Source organism: Limanda limanda, chromosome 9 (assembly GCF_963576545.1).
Source record: "Limanda limanda chromosome 9, fLimLim1.1, whole genome shotgun sequence".
Lineage (NCBI taxonomy): Eukaryota > Metazoa > Chordata > Actinopteri > Pleuronectiformes > Pleuronectidae > Limanda > Limanda limanda.
This window is the reverse complement of record NC_083644.1, coordinates 8,427,575-8,451,590: the sequence shown is the minus strand read 5'-3', so window position 1 is coordinate 8,451,590 and position 24,016 is coordinate 8,427,575. Positions and strand designations below refer to the sequence as shown.

Below are 24,016 nucleotides of genomic sequence, written 5' to 3'. Positions count from 1 at the left end.
CTGCACAGACTCGCTCAGTGTCTCTTCTTGCTTGTTTGAATTGCAAACCTATTAATTCTTACCTTTTTTTTTACAGTCTGTGTAAAGTGGATGCAGCCCAATTTGTTTAAGTCAACACGGCAGGCCAACAAAAACACATGACAGCAGAGAAGCACACGCAGCGGCCAAATTTGCCAAGATTAATCAAAAATAATGAATTATACAGCAGAGGCAGTCCAGCTCTGTTTAACGCTCCCAAGGTGAGTGTATTTGTTCACAGGAGAAGAGGGAGATGTTTAGGGTTCAGTTTTTTTTTGTTATGCACCTTGGGGGCATTATACACTCTGCAAAGGCCTCTTTATTATTTTTTCATGGGGTAACAAGAATGTCTAGGCTTCTATTATATTCTATCCTATTCTATTCTATTGTCAGGGGCTGCAGAGTCGAAATGAGCCGGTCTGGTCTGCAGAGGATTTCCTACTTTCATGACCAGCTTGTCTCACTCTCACCGTAGCTTTATCAGCGCCTTTGAGTGGCTGCACTTGCTTTAGCTCAACCACCTGCTCATCTAACTTTGGCACTGGAATGCAATGAGTCCTGGAACATTTTTGCCCGAGAAGGATCCACCCGTCAGATCCTTCATTGCAGAATTGGAAGGGGTGCTTTTATATTGCCTGCATATGAAGTGACCTTCAAAATGTGACTAATATTCGGGCTGTTGTGACTCAACCTGTGTTCAAATGCAGCGTCTGAGGGATGTCGCCCCTGAACCGGGACACAACTATAGATACAGGTTATAGTGGAAGATAAACAGACTGTCAAATTTGAAATGTTATCAAATAAACAGCAATCGGACAAGAACTTGCGCCGTCTCTCATCTCATCGGCTGAATCCTTCACAGGCTGAATTTGAAGACGGAAAGCATCACAGCGGTGCAACTAGACTGTACCATTTCCAAGGTTCCTTCAAACACAGCTAACAAATTAGTCCTCCTATTCAACAGCCACAAAGGATCTGATTAGTGGATCCGTCTCAGGCCAAACTACGCCAGGATTCATTGAACACTGTTGAAGAAACTAGTTAGCTGCCTATGGCCGAGCTGCAGTAAGTACATCAACTCAAAAGTTGATAACGACACAATGGAAAAGCCTGTGATGCAGATACTAAATCCTCCGTGGATCAGGCCGTCTCATTTTGGTTAGTTGTTTGTCCTTGTAGACACAAAAAGTCCCTTGAAAGAAGCTTTTGTGTTTTTTGTAAAACAAACTAAAACTGCCAAAATTCAGGTTCAAACTCACAAATTGAATCAAATTAAAGAATTAGCAAGCAAGTTCACTAACTTGCTTGAACAGGTAGTTTTTCTGACGTTTTCATAAATTTCACATAATTCATAGAGCTTGATGATAAAAAGAAAGGAGACTGATATCTATATGTGAGGGCTTGATTGAATTTAAGGGAAAAGTGGGTCTTTGCAGAGGTATGTGCTATTCTAGTTTGTGCTGTGGACCTTTTCACTGGTACCACCACAGTTCAAAACTCAGCTGTAGACTATTTTCTTCACAGAGAGAAACAGAGAATAAAGTAGTGAGTCTGGACTCAAGCTGCTGATCTGCTGGAGAAGAAAACTCTCCTCTACACAGCGTAAATTTCAAACCTCTTCTCTGGGGAGCAACATTTTTCTTCTGATTATAAACTCAATTTCAGGGTTATTAGTTAGGCACATCTAAGTGTGACTTGGTCTCAGCCTGCATTCCACTGCAGGATCTCATAATGCTATTTGGCAGCGTAACACACTCAATAACGTCTGACAGATTTTTATAGAATCGTTTTGGGGACTTGTATTAGTTTTTCCTTCAACTCCTTTTCTTACGTTCTTATACAAACTTGCCTGAGAATCTGATGTAGTTTGTTCTCGCTGAGTTTTTACAGTCACTCTATCCTCTCACAGTCACACACCCACACACACAAAGTGGTGCAATGTGAAACTAAAGGATGAACTCAGTTTTCCCATGTCATCTATTTCAGTTTCTCTAGGGGAGGTAAAAACTTTCAATGAATCATTGTTTCTGCAAGAAAAGGAAATGGGAAACTTAAATATTTAAAGTATGTATGATTTCCTGATGCCTCTTGCACATTTGTCCTAATCAGCTTCAGGTTGAGAGTCTCAGGAGCATGAAAATAACTTTCAGTTTGAGAAGGACCACATGTAGAATATTTTACTAAAAGGTCCCTTGACATGGAGGAGACAACAGCTCACAGGGTTAATGAAGGAATGTGTCTGAATGAAGATCATATTGAAGATTTAGGCGAGGGGTGGCTTGGCGTTCAGGAGGCGGGACATAATGTATGCATTCCACTGTGGAAAGTGTATTTGTGAAATTGTGTTGTCTGTCCAAGATGAAATCTTCTGCGTGAGTGGCTACTCTTTTTCAACCTGAGATCATGTATTCTTCCAGCGTTAGAAACGTCATCGACATTTTCCGGACATTTTAGCAGAGGCCTGGCAAGAAAAGTTGCGAAAAATGTTCGGAACGTCCGAACTTCACACACACACACACACACGCACACGCACACACAGGCAGACGTTCCTCCACCTCATATGGTTTGTGTCACATCATCAGTGGACTCTCGCTCATGGAAACACACATGGGTATTACTCTACAGGCCTCACTCACTTCCTCCATATGTCCATCTCCTCCTCTACTTTTATCTCTTTTCTTCACACACACACACACACACACACACACACACACACACACACACACACACACACACACACACACACACACACACACACACACACACACACACACACACACACACACACACACAAACACACAGAGTAGATGCAGTCTAATATGTACCAGGTGTGTGAGGAGGTGGGACGTCCACTAACAAACCGGTCTGAGAGCTGTTCTGTAATATTAACTTGGTTTATTTAGCTTCATAATATGAGTAAGAACTCTTTTATTATTATTATTATTATTATAGCCGTGCTGCTGTCATACAACTTACAAGATGTAGGATGTTTTGTTCCTGCATAAAAAGCACATGAATAAATCTCGTTTTATTCTCCTCCCAAGCTCTCTTTAAATATCTGTATAAAAATCATTCAATATTTATAGAGAACATGTCCCAGCCATTAATTTTTCCATCACTTTATGGGTTTTCTTCACAGAAGTATTCCCAGGCTAGTTGGGGTATGTGGCTCCTCCACTGTCTCCTTGTTTGGTTGATGGGACATGTCCAGGTGGTGTCCCTGAGCGTAAGGCCGGACAATCTGTAGACAAAACTGCTCACGTCCGCTGTCTGATTTCTTCCATCTTTACTCTCTGCACAGGAAAAGTTGGGTTTGAAAGTTTCTCAGTTGTTCATTTGTGCGGCCCAGTACGACAGCTGCAGACATCAGCCTGCACAAGCTTGGGTATTGGCAGCATTTTTAATTCTGCTAACTTTTCCCACAGTCATCTCCAATCACTCTGCTGTTCACACTTGTCCAGTTTGAGTCTAAACACCAGTCAAACCAGAGTATAGTCAGTGATGCAAGCTCGTGCTCCACAGGGCATTTGAAGGAACACACTGGGTTTGTGAATCTGGTCTGTAGGTGAAGTATTTCGCCACCTACCACAAACACATCCATTGTTTTATGATCCTAACTTCCCTCCATACTCTGTCCAACTTTTATCACAGGCCGTCCAGCATCCTTCAGTTGCTGGATTTGTTTCACACAGAAAACAGCTACTAAATAAAGCACAGAAATAAACAATGAGGGGATTGGACACACACACACACATACACACACACACACACACACACACACACACACACACACACACACACACACACACACACACACACACACACACACACACACACACACACACACACACACACACACTCACAAACAAACACACACTCTGAGAGAAAGTCACTGTGGGCACATGTGGTACGGAAGACGAATTTAACTACTGAAATATCCTGGAGCATTTATCTTTTTGACTCTCCTCTCCTCTCCTCTCCTCCTCTCCTCTCCTCTCCTCTCCTCTCCTCTCCTCTCCTCTCCTCTCCTCTCCTCTCCTCTCCTCTCCTCTCCTCTCCTCTCCTCTCCTCTCCTCTCCTCCAAGCTGCCTTAACTTAACTTAGTATTGGTTGTTTTAAATATTTTTCCAAAGGTTTGGCAAAAGTCGAACATGCTTTTCATTTTAGGAATTTGTTCCGCTACTTTTCACTCAAGTACCACAAAGCCTGAAGTGTGTGTTTGTGTGTGTGTGTGTGTGTATGTGCACATTATTAAATCAGATTTTTTTACTCATTTCTTTCTTCCATTGTGTGAATGTGAGTTTTGAATATGAAAGTGAACATGAAAGCAGAATGTAAATATATATCCAAATTTATACAGTTAAGATTTAGTAATGCTCCAAATTCAGTGAAATGTCTTTGGCCCCCCGTGTCAGAGCCTGCAGGTGGATGCTGAGGGGGGGAGGGGCCGAATGAACAGGCAGCGATCGTGGAGAGTGAGGCATGTCACATGACTCAGCTCGAGTTGACTGCCTGAACGAGAGCTCGCAAGCATCGCTCCTTAAAAATAAGTTTGTGTACAAATGGGCCGGGAGCAGAGAGTCTAAAAGCAAGTTTGTGAGGTCACAGTGACCTTAACCTTTGAATTTTGACCACCATCATGGAATCAGTTCTTTGTTTTGTTTCGAAGTTTGTGCCAGATTTTGAGAACTTCCCTTCGGGCGATACTGAGAGAACATTAACAGGAATTGGACGGATGGACGGACAGACAAGCCAAAAACACAATGCCTCCGGTCAGGGCTGTCATCAACATGGAGGCATTAAAATATCATATAAATATAGTTTTTCCAATGAAGCAAAAAAGCTTATTTGGAAACTTGTGCTAGTTTTGCAAGATTATATCTGTTGCTACAGATACTTACTGACACGCAGTTTAATTATTCCACTTATTTTTTACCAAGAAATTTGATTTAATTCAAAAATGTTTTAAAATAGATAAAGAACTGTCGTCATTGAACCAAAGCACTTTCAGTCTTTTGAGTTCTAACATCAAACAGTCAAATTCAAAATCTTGTTTACTTATTTTTTAAGGTGAAAGTTAATAATGACTTAATTAGTGAGTTACAAACTTTTCTAAATATGTTGACTTGTTATTATTATATTGTGAGTTTTAGATTCATATTAAAGCAAAGCTCTTACATATAGAAAACATTAAGTACCTGAGCTTTGTCCTATTTGCTGGATAGAAAACAATGTATTTGCAATTGTTAAAGTAAAAGATTCAAGTATTTCTCAACAAAAAAGCATTAAAATATTTTATCTTGGCTTAAGCGCAAGCACTCGGGCGTGGTACAGTAACACTCAGCCCTAAATGTTTCACACACAGTTTATGGAGTTTGTAGAAAATGTAAAATAAACTCTGAACAGCTGATTACAAGCTGAATGTGTAAATTAGCATAAATAGTTTTTCACTTCGGACCCACTGAACCGGCGTGCGGAGGCCGAGCACATCTGGTGTGGGGCTGTGTCCTCTTTGTCTCTCTCTCTCCCTTTTCTCTGGACCTTGTTTCACTGTTTGTCTTTCATCTCCTCTCTCCTTTTCAACTGACACTCACTTCTCTCCCTCCGCCGTCCATTCCGAAACCACATCTCTCCCTCCCCTCCCTCTCTTCCACTTCCTCCCCTCCCTCTCGCTGAGTGTGGCTGTCATCCCTCCATCGTGGCAGGTGAGGCCATAAAACAGCAGGAGAGGCCAGAGGAGGGCTGCGAGTCTGTGTGTGTGTGTGTGTGTGTGATTAATTATTATACAGATACGTGCACACACACACACAGACAGACACAGGGACGGTCATTAATCTCATCTTTGTTGTCGTTACACTGGGCTGGTGTGTTAAACAGTAACATCTCTGACCTCTTGGACCTCTGCTGTGTCTGCTGCTCTGTCTCCCTCACACATAACTCATCATGTCACCTTCAAGGCCAAAAGTGTCCGATCGTCTCTCATCTCCTCTTACACAAATACACCACACCGTGATTTACCACATGCAAGGGATATTTGAGAGTGTCAGGTGTGTACCACGCACATACTCAAGCGTTTCCAGCCCGGATCCATTAACCGTCACCCCCCGGTCCTGCTCTCGCCTTCCTCTCCTGACTGTACTACTGACTTTGTACTAAACGTAGTACTTAGATTCACTCATACCTCAGTAAATCTTAGAAAGACTGGATTCCACAGTCCTCAGGCATTGTGTGCTATTCACAAAAGGAATGATCGGTCTTAAGGGTCTGAAAGTGTGCCAGGAAAGCATTTACCTGGACGTATCATTAATTTAATTAAATGTAAGCAAATTTGGTGGTCAAAAGGTCAAAGGTTAAGGTCAAAGTAACCTTATATTCTCGTGAATCAGGAACACCCATAGGGAACTCTGTAAGATTGGACAATAACGTTCACCTGGAGTCAAGGAGCACTTGATTAGAAGTTGGAGGTCAGAGGTCAAAGGGAAAGGTCATGGTGCCCTCACAAAGCTTTCTATTCAAAATCATTTCAAATTTGGCACAAATGTTCAATTAGACTCGGGGATTAACTGATTAGATTTTATATGTAAAAGTTCGAAGGTCATGGTGGTCCCTTCAAGATGGCTACTCTATCACTACAGTGAATAAAATCCAGGAGCTTTGATTTATGCAGATCTTCTCCTCTTGTCAAACTTCCTGGGAAATTTGTCTTCGTCCACGAACGCAGCATGTGGAACATTTACCTCACAGAAACATGGAAAACATCTGCGTACACCTACACTGTGCTTTTCTTATTTGTGGAGGAGAGGAGGATAAACTTGAAAGAGCAGAAGAGGACGGAGAGGAGATAGTGTGAGAGGACAGGAGGGACGTGAAGAAAGGTAGCAGAGAGATGAGAGTAGGGGTCAAAGAGGAGAAGAGGAGCAGCAATAATGTGTAGACAGGAAACAAGAGGAGTCGATGATAAAGGGGTGGGTGGGGGGGGGGGTGAACACGACAAGAGGACAGGAATGAAAAATTATCCATGTCTGTAACAGAACAAAGTGGGAGCAGAGAGTGAGCAGAGGGCAGGAAAGGGTAATTCTTTTTTGTTAGAAAGAGAGAGAGTGAGAGAGAGACAGAGAGAGAGAGTGAAAGAGAGAGAGTGAGAGAGAGACAAAGAGAGAGATAGTGAAAGAGAGAGAGAGTGAGAGAAAGGTGTTATTGGGCAGATTTCTACAACCTTAATCTCAGCCCAGCACGTGGCCAAGTGAAGGAACCCATGAGAGCTCCTCGAAAAACATATCACACTTCAGGATCTGTTACAATATTGTGTGTGTGTGTGTGTGTGTGTGTGTGTGTGTTTATATGTGTGCATGTGCTTGTGTTGGACCATCTCTGTGTCTCCTGCACTCAGACTCTTCGAGGAATGCATCATTAACAAGCAGTGGAGAAAGTGGAAAACAACTGACGGGTGATGCTGCTTCTCTGTGTCTTTGTTGGACCAAACAGCGTCTTCGGACCCGGCGGCTCTGAGAGGTTTATAGTTTGTTGTTTCACGGAGAATCCAGGCTGCGGTCAGCTGGGATTCGTGGCAGCATTCGTGGAAAAAAAGAAGAGAAATAACAAAATGTACACAGAGTCTTCCGCAGCACACATTGCATCATCGCTGTCCGTCCGTATAGGAAAGGGCGTTCCACAGTTGTGTTTCTGCTCTTATTCCATATTCTTAGTGGCGAGACCACCGAGGCTGCTTGTGATGCCTGAGCAGACAGATGATTGTCAAGACACACACACACACACACACACACACACACACACACACACACACACACACACACACACACACACACACACACACACACACACACACACACACACACACACACACACACACACACACACACCTGTCGTTTCGTAAGATCACACTCAACAACCCTTGGTCACTTTCTCCAGAATATTAAGTTACCTACATCTTCTGTTTGTTTGACACTTTTGATATTTGCTGCTCACACTAACAGTTGAGTTTTAACTAAAGATCATTAGAATCTATTGTTATATATCATACAAACATGAATCTGTCGTACGAATTTATACATTACAAGAACTTTGGTGGTTATACATTTTATTTAATATTACTATCTTTTTTTTGGGATGATTATTTCTAATCTTTTAATTGTGTTATTTATGAAAAGTCAACAGTGTGAAACCTGACCGGCCGATATTCTTCCACATACACATCAGTAAAACGTTTATTTTATATAATAAACACTGCAGGAAGATTTATGTTTATATTTCACATTATTTCTTTATATTTGGCTGTGTTTTCTTTTTATTAATACTTACATAAGGTATGATTTATAAAATAAATCTCAGTTGATATATCGGTATTCGAAATGTAGTATTCTCTAATAATGGTATTGGCTTTTGTCCACAAAAATCCATATCCATCAAACTTTATTTGCAAAATCAAAGAAAAGCGTAAATTCCTCCCAGGCAAGAAGCTGCAGCATATGCTGTGAAAAATACAGTTTTTGTTTGGTTGGAATTCAATTTTCTTTTTAATTAACTTATCGATTATTTTTCCAAACTTTGCAACTCTAATAAGAAAAACCTAACCCTAAAGCACATATTGGTATATACGTGTGCAGATTAACTCATGATCCTGCTCTTAAAGCTTTGTTCTCTGTGAACTACAGCAGCCACTTTTCAAACCTGCAGGACACAAGCTTTTAATTCTCAGATGACAGATTTGTGGGCGGAGTGTCACTTTAAACTTCCCCAAACTTTTTCTTCCATGACTTAAAACAAATGGGCCAACTGTACAACATTAAACAGCGATCAGGCTTCACGCTGAGCCTCCATCTCACGTCCCACAGGTGGAAGAACCAGCACATGGCTTTGCTTTGTTGCTGCTCTGTGAATCCCAGTTACAGGTTGCTATGCACCCGTTGTTGCCCTGTGTTTAAGACCTGTAATATAAGTTTACATAGTCTGAAGTGCAGTGCTGCTGATAAACTCAAAAAGCCCAGTTATCATCGTATTAAATACAGCCACCCGTCTGCAAATGAACCTGGAACAACCCTGACACCTTTTCATCCAACAGTAGCCATTTATTTGTGCAAGGATGACGTTTTTAGGGCTTTTTGTTGATTCTGTTGGTTCCCCTGGAATCCGTGCGATGGAATAAATTGAAGGAGTGATTGAAGCCAGGCCCACGGGGGAGCGGAGCGAGACAGACGGACAGACGGAGAGAGGGGGAGAGAGAGGGAGAGGGAGGCGGGGGAGGAGGTGGTGGGGGTGAAACCGCAGTTTTTATATGTCGCCTGGTTTTAATTTTGGTAAGAGCCATCACTCACCGGTTCACTGGGGTGGCAAACCAGATGGATGTGTGCATGTGAGCTTCTTAGTGTTCTCTACCTGCTTCAAACCGCTGTCTCTGCTTAATGCATAATCCCACATGGTTGTTTATACTCCTACACTTTTATTTCTTTTAACCATAGTAAAGTAAAATGGACTTTCTGATATTTTGTAGACAATTATGTAGTAAAATTATTTATTTACTTATTTATGGGTCTGCGTATGAATCAATACTGGAACCTAGGCTGGCACTCAGTAGAGCACATTCCTCCACCAAGGCCAAACAGTCCCCTTAAATTTAATCAAGCTGCACCGAATTGCACGCAGTCATAAACATCAGCTCCCTTAATGTGCCTGATTGTTTTCATCAACGGGTTATTCTCTTGGGAAACTATGAAAATTCTCTGATCTCACAGTGTAAGTTGGAAAATAATAAAACCCCGGATCCTCTTTCTGATCCAGATCCAGATCCAGATCCGCATCTAAATGTAATGGGTTCCTTCCTGACCCACACACCGCATCCTTCCACCAAGTCCGGTTGTTTTTCTGTTATCTTGCTCACAAACCAACCGACAAACAAACAGAGTAGAAAACAATAATCGTTATTCGCAGCGTTATTGTGCAAGCTCCAAACCAAGAAACAGTCCAGCGAACACTTTGCCCTGTAAAACAGGAACTGACTCCAGTTAGGTTTTGAACAAATGAAACAAACAGCATATAAAGTGTTAATTAGTGAGCTTTAGAGGGGCTTGATTTTACTACCTGCGGACGGAGCCATGTTGCCGTTTTGCCCACTATTTCCTCCAAGGCCCAATATAACAAGCGGCTAGCTGCAGTTTTTCCACACATTTTATCGTGTGTGTGATGAAACAGACGAGTGTCGGTTGTGAAACTCTTTCTTCATTGTTGCTGAAGCCTCAAATTTCTTGTTTCTTCATATCTGTTTGTTTGTGTGTTGGTGTGCAGTGCCTCCAGCCATGCAGAGAACTGTGGGAAACCAGGAAGGTGCTGTCTCAAAAGTCCTGTGAGGTAAGAGAGTGCACAAAAAGCGTGTGTGTGTGTGTGTGTGTGTGTGTGTGTGTGTACTCATTCTTATATATCGGCGAGGACCATTTCGACCCTAGACCTTACAGAATATGGACGTTTTGGCCGATTCTCCCTTTCTGACCCACTTTCAAAGGGCTGTTTGAGGGTTAAGATTTGCTGTTAGAGTTAAGTTGAGGTTTGGGTTAGGGACATGCAGGATTAGGGTTAGGCGTTTAGCTCTGATGGTTAAGTTTAGGGGTGAGATGTGAATTGGGGGTTCGGTTAGGGTGAGGCATGAATTAGTCATGGTTAAGGTTATGGTCAGAGATAAAGCCACAATGAATGGAAGTCAATGCAAATTCTTAATAAGGATAGCTGTGCGAACCTGTGTGTGTGTGTGTGTGTGTGTGTCTGTGTGTGGGACAACACCCTTGGTGGTGGTGTCACTAACTATCATGCTTTCATTGGCACTGCGGCTCAGTTTGTGTGTGTGTGTGTGTGTTTGATGTGAGAGAACATTCCTGTGTGTGTGTTTATGAGAAAAAATGTATGGTTTCTATGAATAACATGTTTGTGGTTTTTTAAACGCTTGCTCCATATGAGAGTGTGCAACAGTTGTGTGTATATTTTCTGTGCATGTGTGTGTGTGTGTGTGTGTGTGGCCCTTAGTGATTATTTTCGGAGCGAGTTTCTGCGGTTTTCTCCGTTTTTCATCGGAGCAGCTGAAGCATGTCTCTGACTGGATGGCTGGTTAGGAACACAGGGAACTTCAGATCTATCAGCTCAGGCTGGTGTTTACATCTTGCTAATCTGCAGCCATGTGCACAGAAACAGAAATACACACTCACAGCCTCTTTCAGATGGCGGGTTCCTTTCAAAGAGTCAGTGAGAGTTTACCGAGGGAAACACACACACTCGCCTCCACTGTGCTTTTCTGCCCCACAAGTGTGCAGCATATTAAATCTGTTGTGCTTCTCTCTCTCTCTCTCTCTCTCTCTCTCTCTCTCTCTCTCTCTCTCTCTCTCTCTCTCTCTCTCTCTCTCTCTCTCTCTCTCTCTCTCTCTCTCTCTCTCTCTCTCTCTCTCTCTCTCTCTCCCTCTCCCTCTCTCAGAAGCAGACGGAGTGTGTGACGAGCAGGGAGTTCCTGGCGTCCCTGAGGTCGTCTCGTCAGGGCGACTGTCCGCCGCCTCAGCGAGCCACCGGATTCGCCGCCGCCTGCGTGGAGAGCTGCTCGTCAGACCAGCACTGTCCCACCCCCAGGAAGTGCTGCTCCAATGGCTGCGGACACACCTGCCAAGCCGCAGCCAATCTGTACAAGGGTAAATGAGCATACAACCGGATAGGAGCCCATTTGTGACAGTTTTATGAAGACATATTTGACATTTTCTTCTTGTCGAAAAGAGTCTGATGTCTATCAATTGATGTCCGTGCTAGAAATAGATAAATAGGTAGAATGAAAAAGGCGCCTGAAGACGATTCTGGAGATTTGGGCATGTTTACCTAGCTTCAACAATTCTGTTATATTTGTTGTTCCCTACAATATTTAAATGTCACTGGAAACAATTCCAGCCAAACTAAACCTGAGTAGAATCATCCAGCTAATTATCGCATGTTCTACAAACTTAGACATGGTGAATATGATTGTGTTTGAGACATCCTGTCAGCGTGAACCTTTCATGTTGACGTTCCCTCTGTATCAGGTATTTATCAAGTTCATGAATCATATCCAGATTTCTTCTAAACAACACTTCCCGTTCCATTTGGCCCTGGCAGGTGTTCCCCTGAAGCCTCGCAGGGAGATGAGCTTCGTGGAGGATTCAGAAGGTCACATGAGGGTGGTCTGGGTGTCAAAGTTCAACGTGAGCGTGGAGCCGGTCATCTACATGCTTCAGTCCCGCTGGAATGTAGGCATCCATCCCAGTGAAGACCATGCAACGCCATGGACTACTGCTGCCATGGTAACTCAAACGGCAACCTCTCACCTTTTATCCCTGGTCTTTATTTTTAGGATTAGAGAGATGGAGATATTGTAACATAAAGAATTAGAGAGACTCAGCCCTGACTACGTGGTTGTGTGAGACAAACTGACTGATTCTGAAATTCTCTTTCACATTGGATCAACCTGTAACTTTCACCATCTCATCTCCTTATTAAAGGTATATTAGCTTAGGAGATACTAATAGGCTGATAGTTAGAAATAAAGCCCATTTAATAACACAGCACATGGTTGAGTCTGTCGAAGAAGGCAACTCAAGACACTCGCAGAGTCACCGAAGCTATAAAAATGTTTCCTGCTGCCTTTAACGGTGGAGCAACACCACAGAGTTTGTAACATATCCTTACCTCATAACTCTCAATTTGCCTGGAATGATGAAACTTCTCAGCTATGGAGATGGATGTTAGACTCTGTTTCCACCTCATCAGTCTGCTGCCTTGCTGTCTAAACCTCTCCACCCCAGCCAGTCTCCCATTTTGCCAGGGTAAACTCTATGTGTGTGTGTGTGTGTGTGTGTGTGTGTGTGTGTGTGTGTGTGTGTGTGTGTGTTCACTGTACGCCCATGTGTGTGTGCCTGTGTGAGGTTAGGTAAATAAGCAGAGCTTAAAAAGGAACCACAGGCAGCCACAGTCGTTCCACCGGCTGACGCTGAATGACTGAACGCTCATTATGGACTTAAATAGATGGCAGCTCGTGTCTGTGTGCGAGTGTGTGTGTCTGTGTGTACGAGCGTGTGTGTGTGTGTGTGGATGAGTGGATTTTAAGCAGTGATTACATTTGCCCTGTCAGGGAGACAAAATGTGAATCTTTATCCGTTAATTGTGGCAAATCTATTATCAGATGAAATTCCAATCCAACTGTGTTCATCTGACTTTCCAACTCATTATGTTTTGAAACTTGTACTTTTAAAACTGGCATGTTTTTTAAGGAAGATATCTTATGGATTTGTGAGAGATGACAAAACATGTATAATATGTACACCCAATGGAATGGAACTCAGTAGAACAAATATCTCCCCCAAGGTCCAGGAGCCCTATAAATTCAATCTAGCTGCACCAAATTCCACACACTCATTAATATCAGTTCATTAAGATCAATGAATTATAATCAAGGAAAGCGCGTGTCTGTGTGCGAGTGTGTGTGTCTGTGTGTACGAGCGTGTGCGTGTGTGTGTGTGTGTGGATGAGTGGATTTTAAGCAGTGATTACATTTGCCCTGTCAGGGAGACAAAATGTGAATCTTTATCCGTTAATTGTGGCAAATCTATTATCAAATGAAATTCCAATCCAACTGTGTTCATCTGACTTTCCAACTCATTATGTTTTGAAACTTGTACTTTTAAAACTGGCATGTTTTTTAAGGAAGATATCTTATGGATTTGTGAGAGATGACAAAACATGTATAATATGTACACCCAATGGAATGGAACTCAGTAGAACAAATATCTCCCCCAAGGTCCAGGAGCCCTATAAATTCAATCTAGCTGCACCAAATTCCACACACTCATTAATATCAGTTCATTAAGATCAATGAATTATAATCAAGGAAATGGCTGATCTCAGAGTGATGAAAACCTTTTAGGATCCGCCACTTTATCCGGGTTCTCTCTCGGCCCATGTCTCAATTCTTCCAACAAGTTCTGTGGAAATCCATTCAGGAGTTATTGCGTAAAACACTGCTGAACACAGCAGAGACTAAAACAAAGATCTGCACAGCTCCCGGTAAAATTAGTTTAACATCCTCATCAGGAAAAGAAATTAAATTTGCTCTTGATCTTTGTCTGAGCTAAATACTAAGTTCCTGCAACAAATCCAGCCTTCATGAGGGTTGTGAGATTCAGTCTTTATTGAAATTGTTGAAAGGTGTTTGGATGATGGAGCTTATAGAGTGTTGAATAGTGTTGTATTATAAAGTGTAGTAATGCAACATTGTGCTGTTACAGCTACTTTATGTGTCGGACTATTTCTCCAGGTAACTAGTATCCTGGCTCATAACCTGCAATAAAACCACAATGTTTTTTCGTGTGCAGTTTTAACAATAAGCAATTTAATGTATTAATTAGTGTGAGCGAGCTGTTGGGAACATTTTGTTTCTGTTGGACAGAACCAAGATGTTTTTTCCTGTTTCTATTGTTAATGTTAAGCTAAACTAAGCTGATGTAACCAGGACTGATACAGACACACATGAGAGTATTGTAAATACTATTTATCTCAGCAGGAAAGTGAAGGACCATCATTCCTCTGAAAGAATTGGGTTGTCCGTCCTTCTCATTTCTTTGAACCTGATATCTCGAGAACACCTTGAGAGAATTTCTTCAAATTCCAAGATGAACTGATTCGTTTTTTTGATGGTCGAAGGTCAAAGGTCAAGGTCACGTTGATCTCATGTTCTTGTGAATGATGTCATCACAAACCATTTATGATTTCATTACATGTGGTCCAAACATTCACTTTGACTAAGGATGACCTGATTGGAATTTGGAGGTCAAAGGTCAAGGTCGCTGTGACCTCTCTTAAGAACGTCTTGTGCCAAATTTGAAAGGATTCTGTCGAGGCGTTCTTGGGTGGTCAAAGGTCAAAGGTCACATTGACCTCACAAGCCTGGGAAAAATGTATGGAAAGACTGGACAGGTTGGCAGAGGCTCACAGACACTGGGAGGTATTTCCAGTTGCTGTTTTCTCATTTGAGTTTTGAGATTTTCAGCAGAGTGACAAAGGAGCAGTAAATGGACATATTGTTCAAATGGTTCGACAATATATTTTTTACAAATATCACAGGAAACAATAAAATACTCCAACGAGAGAAAAAGAAAAAACACACTAAAAAGGCAGAGCTCAAAAACAATGAAAGATGAAAAAGAAACAAAACCAAAGCAAAACATCAGACAATGTAAAATGTACCAATTAAGTCAAATCTGGTAACTTTACTTTTAAAATCTGTTATGAATCATCCACCCATTATCTTTAAGGATAAAGTTGCCAGTCCATCACAGGGCTGACATACAGAGACAAACAGTCATTCACACCTATGATCAATTTAGAGTCTCCAATTAACCCAACCCCAGTCTACATGTCTTTGGACTGTGGGAGGAAGCCGGAGAACCCAGAGAAAACCCACACAGACACTGGGAGAACATGAAAACTCCACACATGAAGGGATCGCTGTGAGGCAACAGTTCTAACCACTGCACCATCGTGCCGCCCTGTTATGAATCATGCAGCATATAATTTAATCTTGTCGATGAGACTGTAATGAGAGCGTGAACAGAGAAGCTTGCACCTAGCCATTGTTTCACGTGACGTGTCTGTATTTTTAGACGCTCTCTGAAGATGTGGTGCTGTCGGATCTGAGACCTCAGCGCTGGTACCAGTTCAGAGTCGCAGCCATCAACAGCCACGGCAGCAGAGGCTTCACCACACCGAGCAAACACTACATCTCCAGCAAAGGTAACACAAACACTCTGAAAACACGTCCTCTGCTTTTCCTCTGAGAGCCGGTACGAGTGTCCCTCAGAGGACGGTGACTCCCCCTCTCCATCCTTCCCTTAAACTATCTGTGAATTTTGATATTCTGTCATGAGACACTGAGCAAAGCACAGATTCTGGGGTTGTGCCGTTTAACGAGAGATCTTACACCACTCCGAGGAGAAGTCCGAGGAGCAAATCCCTTCCTCTCCTCCCCTGTTCTTTCTCTCTTTCACTCGGAGTTGATGGATCAGGGGACGCACGCAGCCGAGGAAATTGATCAGGCAGTCCATAAAACACAGGCAGGAAACAGAATGGACACTCAACTGCACAACGCACATATTCACACGTTCATGCTGTACGTTCAGTTGGTTTACTGCCAAAGAGAAATCCCTGGGGTCGGGTCAGCGAGACACAGTGCGAGTGCGAGAAAGACAGTCAGACACACACACACACACACACACACACACACACACACACACACACACACACACACACACACACACACACACACACACACACACACACACACACACACACACACACACACACACACACACACACACACACACACACACACACACACACACACACACACTGTAGGAGGTCCTCGTTGTAATACTTCGCAGACTTAGGTCATATTGGTGTAACGCCAGGACTGGCTAGTGATATGAATCCCCTGCCAGGATTGGCTGGAGCGTGTTTCTGTGTGAATAATGACTTCAGGTTGGACGCAGCTTCGGAAAAAAGGTTCTTTATCAGTTGAGCGCTTATAGAAGAAGAGTCTGGGATAGCGTTTCCCTCTGCCATCCACAGAACAGCAAACTGTGGAATTCTTGATGCCTCCTGTAGAGTATTATGAACATTACAACCTGTGCCTTGGCGAAGTGAGACGTCTCTGGCAGCTCCCTGTGGCCCATCGGCGTATTCACGTGGTCGGACGTTTGGAAAATATGCACTTTCCTGCTGAGAGTTAGACGAGAGGATCAATGCCATTTACATTTCTGTCTGTTACATACAAAAGTTGGAATAACTCTCCTGTGGGTTGCACGTAAGCGAATATAGACAAGTGTTGTTTGGAAAGTGTTTGGAGCCAACTGGCTGCTTCTCTACAGCAGGATGTAGAACTGACAGACATGCAAGTGGTGTCAGTCTCCTCGTTCCACTCGCTGCAACCGAGCACACAAGCTTATATCCCAAAACGCAGAGCTGTGTCTTCAGGACCCAGCGTGTGTGTGTCTGTGTGCGTGTGCGTGTGTGTGCGCACGCTTGTATACTTCAAGCGCCAGGGTTAAAGGTTAAAGACACACCTAAACATTCCAAATACCATCTGATCGCCATCAGAGTCTTGTGTTTCCAGTTCATTAGTGTGATTAGTCAGGGGCTGGAGGTCAGGGGTCACAAATCAGGAAGCTGGCAGATGTCAGGGTGCTGGAGGTTCCTCCGCGGTGACCTGATGCTAACCAGAGAGAGAATTTAGAATTTGAAAGCCTCTTCCTAGATTCATTCAGATATCAGGGACCTGCCAGCAGCAATTACGAGGGAATGTCTGGATCAGAAAACTCATCTTGATGTCTTTATCTCGAGAAACAATGGACCGGAATCGAGCCGGTTGAGGGAGGAACGCAGAGTGAATAAAGGGCCGCGAGAGACAGCTGGCAGTAAACCAGTAACTGAAAGACACCCTGCGTTTTCCAAAGAAACCACAAACACACCCACACACACACACAAGCAGGCCAGACCTTGCAGCCCTAATATGTTGTCCCAACTTTGATCTCTGCATCTGGGTCAGCCAAGCGCAGCCCGGGGCCTGTGGGAGGCCAGCCATGGGGGATGTAGTTCTAATCAGATCCATTTTGTAGTTTTAATCAAATACAGGATTGGGATTTGAGGCTCTAATCAGATACAGAGGCAGTGTTGAAAGAGCCTCAGGATTTCATTTCGGAGGCAAACTGTGACTAGTGGTGGTCGCCGTCGGTCTGTGTTGTGGTAGCTACTGAACAGGCTTCTCCAGTATCACTCACCTTTGATGCTGCAAATCGAATTGGCTCCGTAGACCTGAATGAGACCAGGAAGAAAATTAGCCTTTTCCCTCCCATGTTGGCGTCTTTGTCTCGCTCGGCTGTAGCACATTAAGCATCGAGTTATTAGACGATTCAGTCGAGCTGGCGAGCGGCCTCGGCCCGGTTGGAATCATGAACTCAGCACCAGTTACAAGTCAATGGAAAGGGCCGATGGATTCATTGTTTTCAGCTCAAACTCATGATTTGACAGAGAGTTTGAGCCTGTGACTGTTGATTCCACCCGTCGAAGAAAGAAACAGCAGTGTATATAATGTTGATGAAAGAATAAGACGTGATCTCTGTCTTTTAAAAGCTAATCATTACAATATGTCTTTCTTCTTATGACTGTAATGCTCTTTTATCATATGAAACAGATTCAAATGAGAATGTGTCCTTACCATGATAATGTCCATGGGAATTATCTTAATTTAAACATAACTTTGACTCTCTGACTCCATGTTTCTTCATCTCTCCCTTTCTGAAGATCCGTCTCCTCCAGAACCGCCGATAAACATCCGAGTGAGCAACCAGACTCTGGAATCGCACTTCACAGAGAGGTAACGAGAAGGATCATTACATAGATTCAGGGATTTGTTGCGTCCAATCAGACTTAAATTATTGTCTGATGGATGGACAGACCTTGTTTGATTATGTTACTGCATCCAAATTACACTTCATCATCTTTTAAACATATATAGTGTGTATGTGTGTGCGTGTGTGTGTGGGTGTGTGTGTATCAGACAAGTTTATACATTATAAAGTTCAGACCGTGTCTTGGGTCAGCAGCGATATTCCAATAAAACGGTTATTGGCACAAGTTGGGTCTTAAATTGTGACTTTTCTTCAGCTTGATGATATAAAATGTCTACATTGCTTTTCCTTCCTTTTTTATCACCGTGAACTTGTTGTCTGACTTCCTGATTTCTGTCCTCAGGTCCAGAGGAGCTGGGGCCACGGTGGCGGTCTTGTTACGCTGGGACCCCCCCACAGAGGGAGACCTGCCGGTCCACAGCTACAGAGTCACCTGGATGTCTCGCCAGACACACACTGTGCACAAACACACACACACTCTACATGGACGCGCACATACTGTTCACAACAACATGCACAGCCGCCCCACACACCCACGCGCACCAGAGCAGGGGAAAAAGGAAAGCAACAGCAGAGTGACTCAAGGGGTAAGCCAACTTTCCATGTGCTCAATTACACTTCATAATAGAATGTCATCATTGTCCCTTGAGAAAATATTTCACTTTTTGACCACTTTATTGTGTCAAAGCTTTGTTTTTAAATTCATAAAATTGCAATTTTACCCAACAACAGCTCATACAAAGTGAAAATGTTATTTTAAATACATTTTGGCAAGTTTATTATAAATCTTTTTATAAATATTCAGACCGTAGTCTTCCAAGGCGTTGCAGTGTAAATAATTCAATGAGTTATTTGATGCAGATACCTCGGCTGTTCATTAGGGAAAACTGGTTTATTCATTGTCTTGCTGAGAATTAGATAAGATCGTTAGGTTAAAGACTTGAACTTGGTGGAAACAGCTATAGCCTGGTCCAATTCATCGTTAAAAAAAAGAACTCTTACTTTAGTGAAACTCCAGAAACAACCGATTTTACCCTGAAGCAACTACTTGAAGTGAATACAGACCAAAATGTTGATTCTTTTGAATCAAATGCCTCAGTTTGGGAGTTTAAAGTCAAATTAGTGATATAAAAACTGAGTTAAACCAGCAAACAGGGACACGCATCCACACACCATCACAACAAATGAGTAACCCCAGCCCTTATCCTAACGTAAACCTAATTCCAACACTAAAAATCTCAACCTTCAAGCAGTCGTTGTGAGGAAAGGCCTAAATGTCCTCACAACACACACACACACAGAAACACATAACCACAACACACACTGACACACCACATATACAAGATCTATGGCTGCACCTGAGAAAGTTTACAAGTCCTGTAAACACACGCACGTCACTTCCCTCGTCGGGTTCTGCTTGTGAATGCTGCAGAGGTTTTACAGGCCTGAGCTGAGCTCCGACAGAACCCGATCTGTAAACAGCTTCTGTGTGCGGTGCCGGTGCAAACCCAGTGAATATCATAGCATCTGCTTCAGCAACTAAACCAGAGCAACAGCTTGTTCTCCCATTTAATACTCCCTTTACATTCATTCTTGATATCAGACATTAAATAATAGCTTCAAATTAAACAGTGTCCTGCTGAACCACCTGTGTCCAATAAAACCTCCTACAAATGTGAATTATATGGAGACATAGAGCAACTGCCCAGATGTTTCAATTAAGGATGTGGATTTATATAATGAGCAGAAATGAGGTGATAAAAAAAACATGGTCTTGCTGTTCAGTGTAATTGTTGACCTCGCATTCATAAAACCTACATCCCTCTGAAACGGATTAAACCTTAAGTTAATTTGGGTTTTTGTGGATGTGGTTTTTTTTAATACAGTTACATGCTGATATATTTACCAAAGCTGTGCAGTATTTCAGATCTGGTTTTGACATATTCACCCTTTAATTGCCCTCCTATTACCGAGGTCTTCTGCAGAGTTCTTGCGCATGTGTTCCTCGTGGGTCTGAAAATGCGATATTGTCCTCGGGCAGACACGACATTATCTTTATGGGACATAACTTTGTTAGAGTGCTATGACAACACGGAGGTCTGGCTCTACGGCGCTGGAATAACATGGAAACTTAGCCGTTTTCTCCGATAGAGGAGAGAAGTGGCTTTTTTCTGCATTTGTGTTGTGTGTTTAACTCAAGTCAAAACATCTGACTTTATGATCGTCACTGCAGCACATGGGCATTAGCCAGGAAGTACATCAGTTATCAGAGCTGTAGATATCTGTGCAAACACTGACTGATACAGGCTCACCAACTAGGCTAGTTAGCAGGATTACACAAAAACTACAGGATGTATTAACACAAAACGTGATGAAAGGATGGATAAGGGTTAAGGAAAGAGATTTCTGAATGTACTTTTGAAATTGCGGTTAATGCAGCAATAACAGGAGGAGATCGCTCTCCTGGTTGTACCTCACAGTTCATCTAGGTCAAGTCGGCAGCAACAAAACACTCATGATCACAGACAACAACACAAACAGACATTACAGCATCCAACAACCGCTGTGACTCCCCGAAGATTTTATTTTTCCCTTTTAAAATGTAGTAAACGGTCCAAATTGTCAATGATGAAGGTCGTCTTTGCACGGGAGGATCCTTCAGCTTCCAATCGACCGAACTTTGAAGCAAGAATTCATTTAGAGGAAAGAGGAAGGGGGGGGGGGTCGGACATAAACATCAGAGTCTTAAGGTTTTAATGTAAGCGCACTCATATGGGCCCAGCTATCCTAAGTAGTAATGGTGATCCCAGACTGAGCCTGGTGGAGCCATTTATCTGTAGTGTGGTCCTCTGTTCTGCTTGGCTGGGAGGCCTGGAATTTAAATGAGGCCCCCTAACTAGTGTTTCCTACTCGCAGCTGCATCCAGACACACACAGAGACATGCAGCATCACAACAGGTAGGAAGGAACGAGCACAGCCTTCCTGAATAGCCTTCATATCATTCAGAGCATTGATATTTTATGGCTCCCCATTATTTTATGACTCCCCATTACCACACGGTGATATATCCCCTCGCTGTTTATAAAGCACATATCCTGTCAATCAGGAATTTATGCAGGACTGGAGGGATTCAGCATTAACCCCGGAGTAACAGAGGAAATTGGAGTAAGTAGAAGTAATTCAAACAAGAAAAAAAAAAAAACTCAGCTGAATCAGTGCTTTTAAATATACATCAGCTTCTTTCATTTAATGTCCACTGACATTATTTGCCAAAATCGAAATCCAGGCTTCTCTCTTTCTCTCTCTCACACACGCACACGTACACACGCACACAGCTGTACAGGCCATATGTTTTGTCTATCTTCAGAGTAATGGAAAGACTTCAACCCCATTTTGTCTGCAGGTCACCAAGACACTGCTTTTAACTTGCTCTTGTCTAATTCTGTCTTAAGTGTACGAGCACACGGAGCACACACACACCACACACACACACACACACACATACATACGTAGGGATACAGGCTTGTTATCATCCGAGCATCTCTTTGTTGTGACTAGCTGGAGTCCACAGACTGAGAGGCCTGATGGACTAAGAGCATGTTAATGAGCTGTCAGTCAAACGACGGCTAATGCAAAACAGGTCGGCTCTGTCAGTCAAAACGTGGGGCGCACGGAATGCAATGATGATGAAGATGATGATGATGATATAGTTTCTCTTGTTTATTGTTGTCTTTAGTTGAACAGGTAACATTTATAAACGAGTACATTTATACATAAGAAAAAATGTGCACATACGTTTAGGTTTTCTGTCAAAAAAAAGTTTATTTTACTAAGTCAAATTCTATATATATGGTAAAATATCAAGTCTCAATCAAATTACACAATCATAAAGTTTTGATAACGACATCTTTGGAATCAGTTTTTCTTATACATACAGTATAAACATCCCTGTATCTGACATTTGAACTCCCTCTGCATCAGTCACCAAAACTTAGTCGTCCTCTAAGCAGCCGAAGACAACAGGTCCCAAAGGCAAAGGCTCTTCTGAATTATGGATCATTTATACGGCTCTTTTCTAGTCTTTTCTTAACCACCATTCAAAGTGCTTTTCACTACAAGGTTAGGATAGAGTAACTGAGCCTGTTTCCTTTGGTGCACACTCTCTCTCCCCCTCGTCCCAGATGCACTGACGGGAACGACCACATTTTCACCCATCATCTCCGTGATCCATCCATCATCCTCAAAAAGAGCCTTGATTGACTTTATCTATTCAGGTTTTAACCTCACGTTTTGTATTAATACTACAAATGAACTTGTAATTTGAATGTGTTTTAATTAACTTCAGGGATCGGGTGAATGTTCCTATTTGGATTCCAAAATCCATGTTTCTCTTTATTTCCCGTGTTCCAGGCGCAGTGTGAGCTGTGGCTGCAGGGTTTGCCTCCCGCCACTTCCTACTTCCTATCTGTGCAGACAGTAGCCTTCTGGGGTCAGAAGAGGCTGAAGAGTCCCAGAGCTCAAACTGGTTTCACCACAATAAGTCGTGCAGGTAAACAAAGTTTATTTTTTAGTTTCAGTATTTCACAATATCATATTAATGCATATTTATCTGGAGTAAAGTTTTATTAATCTCTACAGTGGTTGCAGGGACACAGTTTTGTAAAAGGTTGACAGTAAAAGTCGGTGTCGAGCTGCAGTTTGCAACACTGCCTCTCCACAGCTGCTCTTCATTTGAGGGAGTAATTATTCTGGGTGTAGAATTTGTGGTCTAATATTACATACCATGAATCCAGTGTTTTTCACGGACGTCCTCTCGCTCAACAGTTTGGATGAGCACTGTGTCTTTTGATAAATGAGAGGCTGGTGTGAAGTTACCTCAAAATATTTAAAAGTTGCAGTAACAGGCACCGAAGGTCCAGTGAGTTTAGCACCGTTTGGTCTTCTAGGAATAAACTTTATGGACTATAAAGCTAAGAAGAGCTCAGTTAACTCATGTAGTGCAGCTGCACACTTTATGTAGCTGTGGCTCAACAATGCAAACTGTGACGCAGGTACATATATTTTGAACATTTCATGAACTAGTCACATCATTTATGAATGGTTTATGTCTGCAGCCGTTAACAGAGCAATGCATTATTGATTTCCTGCTGCTGCCGCACACACACACACACACACACACACACACACACACACACACACACACACACACACACACACACACACACACACACACACACACAGTGGAAAGTGATGTTAATGGTCGTCAAGGCAACAGAGGTATTTATAGGTGACCTATCGGTCGGCCCAGCGGAGGATTACATCCAGCTGCAGCTCAATTATCAGACCACATGCCGACTATTTAATATGGAACATATTGCCATTCATAATTAAGCATTATTAATATTTAACATGGTTTCACACAGACCATGTATTGGCATCGTTACTGTGGCGCTAATGATGGTCAGCGAGGTCAGATAAAGCCAATCAGTGAATTCATTAACTGGAACGTTAGCTTACATTTGCAC

General features: G+C 42.6%; 1 protein-coding gene across 1 annotated transcript in view; it reads left to right on the top strand.

Moving 5' to 3' along the window:
• The window catches only part of anos1b (anosmin 1b), a 41,431-nt gene that overhangs the window by 13,220 nt on the left and 4,195 nt on the right, over positions 1 to 24,016 (top strand). Inside the window, exons 3-9 of the mRNA XM_061078191.1 lie at positions 10,318 to 10,380; positions 11,489 to 11,696; positions 12,151 to 12,335; positions 15,690 to 15,819; positions 18,385 to 18,457; positions 18,835 to 19,078; positions 22,902 to 23,040. Coding sequence (XP_060934174.1) covers positions 10,318 to 10,380; positions 11,489 to 11,696; positions 12,151 to 12,335; positions 15,690 to 15,819; positions 18,385 to 18,457; positions 18,835 to 19,078; positions 22,902 to 23,040 — 1,042 coding nt within the window. The remainder of the gene's footprint in view (positions 1 to 10,317; positions 10,381 to 11,488; positions 11,697 to 12,150; positions 12,336 to 15,689; positions 15,820 to 18,384; positions 18,458 to 18,834; positions 19,079 to 22,901; positions 23,041 to 24,016) is intronic.